Below are 12,423 nucleotides of genomic sequence, written 5' to 3' on the forward strand. Positions count from 1 at the left end.
AATGTTACTATCCTCGGCAAAAAAAAAAAAAGAGAGAAAGAAACGTCCTCTCACATTCAACTGCTTTTATTTCCAGCAAATTTATTAGCATGTGTAAATATTTGTATGAACATAAAAACATTCAACAACTGAAGAAATATTCTTTCACTATTTTGTGTAAATTAAGAAATATTATGATTATTTCTGTATTTAGTTCCTTCTCTGAAATGCACCTTCCTACTTCAGTAAATGTAAGAGTTAATGATGCGCTTATATCTGTTCTTTTATCGGTTCATTAAGCATAGGATAAATGGAAAGGAACATTTCAGCAGGTTTATAAAAAATATAAATACAAAAAAAAAGGTTTATTTCATAGTTGATCATTGATCATTATTTCATAATAATCATTTTCACACTTTAATCATTGGGGTAACAGAGACCACAAACAGCGAGTGACTGAAGCAAATCTCAGCAGAAAATAAGGGTTTAAAAAAAGAAGAAAATAAAGGGTGGTTTTTATCGTTTCTAAAATCTTCAAGTGAGAAGTTTCTAGAATCTCCAGGATAAAGGCTACAGAGATCCTCCGTGTGAAATTTTTATTGGTTCTAGTATCCTCAGTGTGAAGGTCCTAGAAACCTCAGGGAAAAAGGTTTCAGGCATCCTCAGTGGGACGTTTCCTTCGGTTCTAACATCCCCGGCGTGAGGGTTCTGACATCCCCGGCGTGAGGATTCTGACATCCCCGGCGTGAGGGTTCTGACATCCCCGGCGTGAGGGTTCTGACATCCCCGGCGTGAGGGTTCTAACATCCCCGGCGTGAGGGTTCTGACATCCCCGGCGTGAGGATTCTGACATCCCCGGCGTGAGGATTCTGACATCCCCGGCGTGAGGGTTCTGACATCCCCGGCGTGAAGGTCGGAGAATACTTGGCACACAGTTCCAGAATCCTCACAGCGTGGTTCTCAGTAAATCAGAAGCATATAAATATTGCAGGAAACCAACACGCCATCAGTGATCTGTACTATAATACATATGAATGCAAAAGTTTGTGCCCCCTCGAGTTTTAGTGTTTGCTAAAAACTGTACTTCTGCATTATTCATTAAATGAGTAATGATGGAGGAACACTGTGTGATGCAAGTGTTTGGGAGCTGACGTTCGCGCGCTTGGACTCAACATTGTAAGAGCCCTCGGTGTTCGGTTACACACACAGCTGCCAGAGTGAGAGACTGAAACCTGTCTCTCTTTCCCCGCTGAAAGACGAGTGTCACTTTATTTTGAGTGGAGAAACGTTCTGTTCTTGGGCTCGAAATGCAGACAGCTGTCCGCTCTGATCGGGTCGGGATCTCCCACGCCGGGTCGCGACGTATTCGGAGCGTGAGATGAGAGACGTCAGACGATCATTTCGGCATCAGTCGGACGTGTGGACGTGTCCCAAACCGCACACCCTACTCACCGTGTAGGACACACGGTGTATTGTTGAGCTATGGTGTTGTGAGGACATTGCTCCAATATGCTTGTGGTCATGAATACAAAACGAATACTGCACTAATTCATGTGTGTGTGTGTGTGCGCATCTTAGCCTTGAGTTTCCCCTTCACACTTGCTCACTCAAGCATGCTGTGCGAATAAAATAAAAGAGAAATTAATTTTCAGCATGGGTGCCAGCGGCCGCCTCTATTTCACCATCTCCGTCTCGCTCTCTCTCTCTCTTTCCCTTCGTCGCTCGTCCTTTCTGCATTTTGCCACCGGATGATGAGGTGAGGATGATGATGTGATGACGTCCATCCATCATACAATGGGGTGACCCTCATCACACTCACCTGAGTGTGTGTTAATTCAATTTAATGCAGTGTGATTATCACTTTTCCCTCCCATACTTGTGGAATATTCTCAGGGAAACACACACACTGAGTTCTCACACAGCTCGGATATTTCCTTTCCAAAATAGAGTTGTAGCTAGTTTTCTTTTGATGGATATATTTTTTTTTCCAGTGCTAAATCATCAAAGCCAGCTAGCTATCCAGCTAGTAACTACTCCAAGTGCTACCGGCTAATCACAAAGTGATTATGCTAGTGGTTAAAAATGCTAGTGGTTAACTCCAAGGCTACTAGTTTGCTAGCAGCTAACCCAAGCACTAACAAACAGCCTGGACTCTACTAGCGAAGACAAACCCAAATGCTAAATCAGCTAGCAACCACGCCACACGCTAGTCGCTAACCTGGGCTCTAGTCGTTAACCCAACTCCAACAGCTGGGACCAAGCCCAAGGCCAGCATGCTAACAGTTAGCGTTGTTATCGTCCGTGCTGACAGCAGTGCGTTAGCGTGTCCCAGCGGAGCAGCGATACACACCACAGCTGTACAACACACAATAAACAGAATGAAAGCTAAATGTAAACTCTGATGACCTTTAACCTTTTTAGAGGTCGGTGGTCTTTGGGTTGTGGGAAACCAGTGCAGGCTAAGCGAGTGTTGGCATGGTTACAGTATGGTGTGTGGTTTGGGACGCGTCCACAGGGAGCTGATGATGGTGTTTATGTGGCCTGTATAGTGAGTGAGGTGTGTGGTTTGGGACACAGCCACAGTCTGACTGTCCATCAGTACCTGATCTGGAGATTAGAGTTAATTAGCACAGGCATTCACTGCATACACACACACTAACCAATGTTGAATGAGATATGCACTGTAAAGTGAATAAGTGGACAGGCAGCTAGATAGATAGATAGATAGATAGATAGATAGATAGATAGATAGATAGATAAGATAGGGTGAGTGCTGTGAAAAAGTATTTGCCCCATCCTGATTTAATCTTTTTGCTTACATCTCCTACTAAATAGTGTTAGATCTTCAAGCGAAATTAAACGAAGGCAAATACTTTTTCACAGCACTGTAAATAGACAGAGAGACAGACAGTTACACAGGTAGATGAATAAATGCAGAGTTACATAGAGACAGATGGATGGACAGACAGATACAGAAGGAAAACCATCAATGAATAAAATAATGTATATAACTATCTTTTATACATTCTGTGTTTGATTTATTGTCTGTAATGCCCTAGTCAAAAGTAAGTGTGTGTGTGTGGGGGGCTCTGAGACTTTAAAACGGAGTTAAATGGTGGCTAAAGAGCGTCAGGGCTCGGCCTAATCCATCTCATAAAACACAGAGACGCCTGAGACACTCGTTAGGAGCTGGAGTGCGCAATACACACTCTAGTGACCTTCAATAAAACACGGCACACTTTACACTCTGTTTACGACAGACAGACAGGCAGGCAGAGAGACAGACAGACAGATAGACAGACAGGCAGAGAGACAGACAGACAGACAGGCAGAGAGACAGACAGAGCAGTGGAACTGTACAGGAGGGATTGAACACCTTTCACTGGAGGAACCGGTGGCTCTGTTATGGTGTGGAGGCATTTATTTATTTGTTTTAATCTTTGTCTGTTTCTCTGTGTGTGTGTCTCTCTCTCTTTCTGTCTTTTTCTGTCCATTTCTGTCTGTCCATCTGTTTCTTTCTTGCTGTCTCTCTTTGTGTCACTACTTCTCTGTCTGTGTGTTTCGCTCTGATTGTGTCTCTCTGTTTCTCTACCTCTTTCTCTTATTATGCCTGCCTCTCTTTATCATTCTCTCTCTCTCTCTCTCTCTCTCTCTCTCTCTGTCTTCCTCTGAGCTCATTATGCGGATGCTCTGACCCGTTCGTTGTTCTGCTAGCAGCTCATCACTGACCTCAATACACACACTGATGTGCGTTTAATACCAGCGCCTACCTTGTGTCAATCTGTGTGTGTGTGTGTGTGTGTGTGTGTGTGTGTGTGTGTGAAGGCGTGTGATTGGACAGCTGCTCTCAGAGGCTCAGCTTTATGCTAATGTGGGCGCTGTGGGATCTCTGACCTCATCAGTGATGCGGTGAGCGTTTGGTTTGCTCTCATGAGGCCCGGTAGAAAATGTGTGAGTGTGTTGTTGTGTTTCATTAGGAAATGCAATGTAGAGACAACTCTCACACACACACACACACACATACACATGCTACACTTTTTTAAATCACATTAGCGAGAACATACTAACCTCGGGGTCACGCTGTCTCACACATGGAGAGGAAGGTGTGCGTCAAGAATCTGTTTTTTACTTCGTCCACACACACACAATCCCTAAAAGCTAAAACAAACACTTTGTGTTAAAATAAACACTTTGTGTTAAAATAAACACTTTGTGTTAAAATAAACACTTTGTGTTAAAATAAACACTGTGTGTTAAACACTCCCTCCTCTCTCAGTGTGTGTTAAACACTCCCTCCTCTCTCAGTGTGTGTTAAACACTCCCTCCTCTCTCAGTGTGTGTTAAACACTCCCTCCTCTCTCTCTCAGTGTGTGTTAAACACTCCCTCCTCTCTCTCTCTGTGTTAAACACTCCCTCCTCTCTCTCTCTGTGTTAAACACTCCCTCCTCTCTCAGTGTGTGTTAAACACTCCCTCCTCTCTCAGTGTGTGTTAAACACTCCCTCCTCTCTCAGTGTTAAACACTCCCTCCTCTCTCAGTGTGTGTTAAACACTCCCTCCTCTCTCAGTGTGTGTTAAACACTCCCTCCTCTCTCTCTCTGTGTTAAACACTCCCTCCTCTCTCAGTGTGTGTTAAACACTCCCTCCTCTCTCAGTGTGTGTTAAACACTCCCTCCTCTCTCAGTGTTAAACACTCCCTCCTCTCTCAGTGTGTGTTAAACACTCCCTCCTCTCTCAGTGTGTGTTAAACACTCCCTCCTCTCAGTGTGTGTTAAACACTCCCTCCTCTCTCTCTCAGTGTGTGTTAAACACTCCCTCCTCTCTCAGTGTGTGTTAAACACTCCCTCCTCTCTCAGTGTTAAACACTCCCTCCTCTCTCAGTGTGTGTTAAACACTCCCTCCTCTCTCTGTGTGTGTTAAACACTCCCTCCTCTCTCAGTGTGTGTTAAACACTCCCTCCTCTCTCAGTGTGTGTTAAACACTCCCTCCTCTCTCAGTGTGTGTTAAACACTCCCTCCTCTCTCAGTGTGTGTTAAACACTCCCTCCTCTCAGTGTGTGTTAAACACTCCCTCCTCTCTCAGTGTGTGTTAAACACTCCCTCCTCTCTCAGTGTGGAGTCTTTATGGTCGACGCTCATTAAGGGAACCTGGAGCCGCTTATTGATGTGCCAATTAACGGAGCCAGAATGTCTCATAACACTCCGCTGGGATTCGTCAGCATGATTGTGTGTGTGTGTGTGAGTGTGTGAGTGTGTGTGTGTGTGTGTGTGTGTGTGAGAGTGAATACATAATACAATAAAAACAAGACAACTGTTGTGTTGCAGTTAGAAGGAGAGGCCAGATTCTCTTCTCTTCTTTTTCTCTCCTCACTTTTCTTCTTTTGTTTTTTTTTTTCTTCGTATTTTTTTTTAACTTGTTTTCCATCTTCTCTTGTTTTTTCCCCCCATTTCTATTTTCTTTTAGGGATTTTTCTCTTCTCGCTTTTTCTCTTCTAATTTCTCTCTTCTTTTATTGTTTTTTTCCCCCTCTCTTTTGTTTTCTTCTTTTCTTATCATGTTTTTTCCCCCGTTGCTTTTTCTCTCTTCTCTTTGCTTCTTTTCTCATCTCGCTTTTTTCCCTTCTCTCTTCTTTCTCCTCTCCTCTTCCCACCTTGTCTCATCTCATCTTCTTTTTTTGCTCTTCTTGTTTTCTCTTATCTTTTGTTAGCTTCTCTTTTATTTTCTCTTTTTCTTCTCTTCTTGTTTTATTTTCTCACTTTCCTTCTCTTTTATTGATTTTTCTCTTCTTTTTTAACCCCCCCCCCCCCCCCCCCCCCCATCTAGTTTTTTTGGCTTAATTTTTTTTCTCTTCCCTTCTCCTTCCATTTTGTCTCAAGTCATCTATTTTTCCTCCTCTCCTCTCCTCTGCTCTCCTCTCCGTGTAGTGGCCGTGTAGCCGGTGTTTGTGTCTAGGTTTCCAGGGGCCGTGGTGTTCAGTAAACAGCAGGCTGTGTGTGTTCGGTGTGTATATTAAGCCACGGAGCTGATTATAATAATGTTTATTAACTGATTCCTTTCATTTACACATTTTCTTTTCCTGAGAAGAAGCTGGTACGTGTGGGATTAGCACTAACCTCACACCAGAGGAGTGTGTGGATACGTCAGTTACTGTGATTATTCACCCTTCTCTAAGGTTAACATTTCTCTCTCCACTACACACACACACACACACACACACACACACACACACACACACACACACACACACACACACACTTGGCCAGAGAGTTATTAACACGCACGGAGTGTGTTTTCCTCTACGCTCTGACATTTAGCATTTTATTGACGTTCCGCTTGGTTTCATAAAGCCGTTAGCCGACACGGCTCTCATCAAACGCCGCAAATGTCACACGTGTTTTTGCTCTAATTAAAAACGTTTGGTGCTGAAATGAGCTGTCAGGGAAAACGCCGTTCACGTGAAGGATGCACCGGCGCAGCCGTGAGCCTCTAACCCATATAAATGGCCATTTAAGTACTGCGTGGAGTGTGTGTGTGTGTGTGTGTGTGTGTGTGTGTGTGTGTGTGTGTGTTAATGTGACTGTGCCGATCAGAAGCGCTGTCCAGGAAGGAGTGTGTGTTGTGCTAATTAATCCAGGTTTATGCCGCGTCTTTATGAGCACTCATAAACTGAGACTGTGTGTGTGTGACTTTCAGCTACAGGATGTGATGTCGTTGATAGATGATAAAACATATGGAGAGATTAAACTGCTCAGTGTGTGTGTGTGTGTGTGTGTGTGTGTGTGTGTGTTTAGGCACTGGAGAGTGAGTTTGTGTCGTGTCAGCTCCATCAGTGGGTGGATCTGATCTTCGGCTATAAGCAGCGTGGACCTGAAGCTGCTCGCGCCCTCAACGTCTACTACTACCTCACCTACGAGGGGGCGGTGAACCTCAGCTCCATCACTGACCCGCTGCTGAGAGAGGTACACACACACACACACACACACACACACACACACACACACACACACACACACACACACACACACACACACACACACACATATATATAGTCAGATCAGTCAGCAGTAAATTTGTGCTTTGTTCATGGCAACTTTAACACACAACACACTCACCATGCAGGTGGGTAAAGTTATAAGAACATTGTTGCTAGGCAGCTTGTTACTATGGACACTGATAATAAGCTATCTCTGTTCATAATCGCTACCTACAGCTGTGCCCAAAAGTTTGCATACCCCTTGCAAATTCTGCTAAATCTTAATACTGTTAACAAAATAAGACGGATCATAAAATCCCATGTTGTTGTTGTTGTTGTTGTTTTAGTTCTGTCCTGAATATAAGATATTTCACAGAACACATGTTTACATATAATCTACCAGATACGAGAACTGAATTTACACGACTGAACCAGTTCAAAAGTTTACACGCCCCTGGCTCATAATGTGTTGTCACGTTGCCTTCTCGAGCACCAGTGAATGTTTAAGTGAAGGTTTGAGAATAAAGCGTATGCACACGTGAATGGGATACTTTTTATTGTGTCTTGTGGACTATATGTAAACATCTGTTAAGTGAAATATCTTATTCAGGACAGAACTAAATAAAAAAACATGGGATTTTATGATCCGTCTTATTTTGTTAACAGTATTAAGATTTAGCAGAATCAGCAAGGGGTATGCAAACTTTTGGGCACAACTATGTCTGTCTGTCTGTCTATCTGTCTATCTATCCATCAGTCTATCTACCTACCTGTCTGTAAATCTGTTATACAGAGCTGTGTGTGTGTGTGTGTTTGTCCTCATACACACTCACATACAAACTCCATTATGTTAAGTAAGAGAGCTTTGTTCGCTCTGATTGGCCTGTCAAGGTCCCGAATAAATCAGGAGACTCCGGGAGCAAGACCACCGTGTGTGTGTGTGTGTGTGTGTGTGTGTGTGTGTGTGTGTGTGTGTGTGTGTGTGATATAAAGAGAACTCATCAGTGAAGGGCCAGTGCTCCTGCATAGGGACACCACTACCATTTACATCCCATAATAATCTCCTCAATCTCTCCTGTCCTCTTTTCTCCTCTGCTCTATTTTCTCCTTCTCCCACCTTCTTTCCTTTCTTTCCATCCCTTTTCTAACCCCTTTCTTGGTTTCTTTGCTGTATTGTCTTCTCCTTATCTCTCCTCTTCCTTTTTCTTTCTCCTTTCCTTCCCTCGTCTCCCCTCTCCTCTTCTCTTTTTTTTACTTTTTCTTTCTCTCTTTTCCTCATCTCTCCTCTTCTCTTCTTCTTTCTTGCCTCTTCTCTTTTTTCTGGTTTTGTTTCTTCTCTTCTTTTTTCCTCATTCTGAGAGAGCTGGAAATGAGCGAACACCAGTAACACCAGTAACTAACCCAAACACCAGTAACACCAGTAACTAACCCAAGCACCAGTAACACCAGTAACTAACCCAAACACCAGTAACACCAGTAACTAACCCAAACACCAGTAACACCAGTAACTAACCCTAACACCAGTAACACCAGTAACTAACCCAAACACCAGTAACACCAGTAACTAACCCTAACACCAGTAACACCAGTAACTAACCCAAGCACCAGTAACACCAGTAACTAACCCAAACACCAGTAACACCAGTAACTAACCCTAACACCAGTAACACCAGTAACTAACCCTAACACCAGTAACACCAGTAACTAACCCTAACACCAGTAACACCAGTAACTAACCCTAACACCAGTAACACCAGTAACTAACCCAAACACCAGTAACTAACCCTAACACCAGTAACACCAGTAACTAACCCTAACACCAGTTGAGTTCAGTTCAATTGAGGCTCAGTGTCAGATGAGTGTTTGATCACGTCTCTGTAGTGCACTCAGACTGTGGGAACCGAGTGTGTGTTCTGTGTTGTGTCAGTGTGTGTGATGAGATCACTGGAGGATTAGTGTAGTCTAGCTCAGACTGGAGTGTAGGATAAACGGAGGAGAGGAGAGGAGAGAGAGAGGGAGAGAGAGAGTGAGGGAGAGAGAGAGAGAGAGAGAGAGTGAGGGAGTGAGAGAGAGGGTGAGAGAGGGTGAGAGAGAGAGAGTGAGGGAGAGAGAGAGTGAGAGAGGGTGTGAGAGAGAGTGAGAGAGGGAGAGAGAGAGAGTGAGGGAGTGAGAGAGAGGGTGAGAGAGAGAGAGTGAGAGAGGGTGAGAGAGAGAGAGTGAGGGAGAGAGAGAGAGGGTGAGAGAGAGAGAGTGAGAGAGGGTGAGAGAGAGAGAGTGAGGGAGAGAGAGAGTGAGAGAGGGTGTGAGAGAGAGTGAGAGAGGGAGAGAGAGAGTGAGAGGGTGAGAGAGAGAGTGAGAGGGAGAGAGAGAGAGTGAGAGGGTGAGAGAGAGAGTGAGAGGGTGAGAGTGAGAGAGGGTGAGAGAGAGAGAGTGAGAGAGGGTGAGAGAGAGAGGGAGAGAGAGAGTGAGGGAGGGTGAGAGAGAGAGAGAGAGAGAGAGGGAGGGTGAGAGAGAGAGAGAGAGAGAGAGAGAGAGAGAGAGAGAGAGAGAGAGAGAGAGAGAGAGAAGTCCCCTGTAGTACAGTCGGAGCCGGAGTGACATTAAAGAGATTTTCAATCTCTACATATATCTGTCATTTTCCATATCAGTGTGCTTTTATTTCTGATAAACATCTCTCTCTCTCACTCTCTCCCTCTCTTTTTCATCTCTCTCTCACTCTCTCTCTCCCTCTCTTTTTCATCTCTCTCTTCCATTTAAAAAAGAGGCTTCTGTATAAAACTGTTTCTGTGTGTTATATTAAGAGCTCAGTCGTTATTGGACCAATCACGGTTCACTATGCAAATTATTAAAGGATGACGACATCATGCTCAGAAATATTTCCATGCTGCACTGGCTAGCAACGTTCTGATCGTTATACCAGATTTTGAAGTTAAATAATCACAGAGAAGATGAGATACACGCCACAGATACGAGTTAGCTTGCTAGCGGCTAACTAGCCAGTTAGCTCTTCAGCATGACGGGAGGACATGAAGCTGTTTCCAAATGGTGTGTTTATGCATATTCATACATCCTGGCATTTCAATGTTCACTGGTCATTTTTAAAGATATAAGTAACAGGAACAGCACACACAGACATGCACATGCACAGAAATCATACAAACAAGAATTTGACTAGCTTCAGTGAAAAACTGTCTGTCTGTCTGTCTGTCTCAGGCTGTAGAGTCTCAGATCCGCAGTTTTGGTCAGACGCCGTCTCAGCTGCTGATCGAGCCTCATCCACCTCGGAGCTCCGCCATGCAGATGGTGAGTTTCACACACACGCACACACACACACACACACACATGCACACGCACACAAAAATCTGCTTCCTCTCCAACCACAACACTCTGTTGAGGAAGTGCACTTGATGGTCGGGTGACTTACTGCAATCAAACAGCTGTGTGTCTGTGTGTGTGTATGAAAGTGTGTGTGTGTATGTAGGGGGGGGTTCCTCATTTCGCCATAGATGTCATACAGAAATTTTTGTAATGGTCCTTAAACTCCAAAACACCATTCACTAAGTTAGTCTCTCTCTGCCACTTTCTCTCCACCTGTCTCACTCTCTCCACCTGTCTCACTCTCTCTACCTGTCTCACTCTCTCCACCTGTCTCACTCTCTGCAGACCCCAATGATGTTTACGGAGCAGATGCAGCAGGATGTGATCATGGTGCTGAAGTTTCCCTCCAACTCTCCGGTGGTGTACGTGTCGGCCCACACTCAGGCCGGTCTGGCCAACTCTGCCATCGTCACCGTCACCGCCAATCGTATCTTCTCCATCAACAAGTGGCACGGCCTCAGCGGTAAGCACGGCATCATGGGAAAATCGAGTTTCTGACACACACACACATTAAATATGATAATTCCAAACCCTGCTGCTTACTTCCTGGTCACTTCCTATTCCTATCTTTCACTTTCTGTCCACTTTACATCCCCATAGATCACTTTCTAGGTACTTCCTGTTAGTAATGTTTATGCCCTGTCCACTTCCTTTTGAGACCTCTCCCATTTTGTCACTTCCTGTTTCTAAGTATAACCCCTTCATCACTTGTCCACTTCCTGTTCCTACTGTTTACTCTCTGTCCACTTTGTTTTTACACCACTTACATCCCTGTCACTTCCTGTTCCTATGGCTGACTTCCTTGTTCATATCCTGTTCCTGGAAGGACAACATTGACATCCTTGTCACTTCCTGTTCCTATAGCTGACATCCTGTCCAACTCCTGTTCCTAGAGCGAAGATCCTGGACACTTCCTGTTCCTAGAGCCAAGATCATTGCCACTTCCTATCCCTGTAGCTGACGTCCTGTCCATTTCCTGTTCGTAGAGCCAAGAACCTTGTCACTTCCTGTTCCTCTGTCTACCTTAAAATAGCAGTTCTAGTCACTTCCTGTTCATAGAGCAGACTTCCTGTCTATTTCCTCTTTCTACCATTCACCTACCATTCACCTTTTTGCTGTTTTCTTTCATTGCACGTGTAAAACGTTCTACACGTCAGTCTAAAATCCCCCCCCCCCTCCCTCTCTGTCCATCTCTCAGGTCACCAGAGCTCTTCGAATGCGGAGCAGCAGTACCAGCTGCCGGTGGAGATCGACCCTGTGATAGGTGTGTGACTTGTCAGCTGTGTGTGTGTGTGCACGCTTGTATGTGATTGGCTGTGGAGATGAGTGGGCGTGGCCTGTGGAGGGGATGAGAGCAGTTTGTCACACGTTTGTCCTCCACTCAGCATTTACATGCAAATTGAAAGGCAATGAGCTGTAGCTTTGCCTGTATATCTCTCACACACACACACACACACACACACACACACACACACCGTTCTCTCTCGCCTCTTGCTCTGTCAGTGTGAATGAGTATGGATGGTGTAATGATGCCTGATTGAGGGCGTGAGATTGAGTGTGTCGACACAATATGGCCTGACGAGGGAGGAACGAGGGATGAGTGGGAAAAGAGGGGTGGATAGACAGATGGAAAGGAATGAGGAGAAGAATAAAGGGCGAAGGCAAGAGAGTTTACGCAAACAGGTCCATCAGACACACACTGAGTTTTCCACTGTAGTGTACAGCACTCGATTTGGAACACAGCCAGAGATTCAGCGCAGGATGATGATTGGTTGTAAATGAAACACAGCCGGTGTAGTGATGCTAAAACGAACAGCAGTAACCTAACAGTATTTTACACAAACATTCTAATGATATTTCTGTCTGTCTCTCCGCCCGTCTCTCCGCCCGTCTGTCTGTGTGTAGTGAGTAACCTGATGCACCGCAGACAGGTGTGTGATTTATTGGATCAGAGTGTGGAGGTGAACTCGCACTGTTTCCTCGTCTCGGCCGATAATCGCTTCCTCTTCATCGCCGGCTTCTGGGACAAGAGCTTCCGCATCTACAACACCGACACGGGTAACCATGGCAACACCACCCCACATCCAACCAAACAC

At 44.8% G+C, this 12,423-nt stretch overlaps 1 protein-coding gene across 4 annotated transcripts in view; it reads left to right on the forward strand.

Annotated features, from left to right (window-relative positions):
• Positions 1 to 12,423, forward strand: part of lrba (LPS responsive beige-like anchor protein) — a 213,160-nt gene that overhangs the window by 186,934 nt on the left and 13,803 nt on the right. For all 4 annotated transcript variants that reach the window (XM_053677668.1, XM_053677669.1, XM_053677671.1 and 1 more), the window contains 5 exons: positions 6,768 to 6,935; positions 10,163 to 10,252; positions 10,613 to 10,790; positions 11,526 to 11,591; positions 12,233 to 12,385. In XM_053677668.1, coding sequence (XP_053533643.1) covers positions 6,768 to 6,935; positions 10,163 to 10,252; positions 10,613 to 10,790; positions 11,526 to 11,591; positions 12,233 to 12,385 — 655 coding nt within the window. The remainder of the gene's footprint in view (positions 1 to 6,767; positions 6,936 to 10,162; positions 10,253 to 10,612; positions 10,791 to 11,525; positions 11,592 to 12,232; positions 12,386 to 12,423) is intronic.

This window comes from Ictalurus punctatus, chromosome 29 (genome assembly GCF_001660625.3).
Source record: "Ictalurus punctatus breed USDA103 chromosome 29, Coco_2.0, whole genome shotgun sequence".
Lineage (NCBI taxonomy): Eukaryota > Metazoa > Chordata > Actinopteri > Siluriformes > Ictaluridae > Ictalurus > Ictalurus punctatus.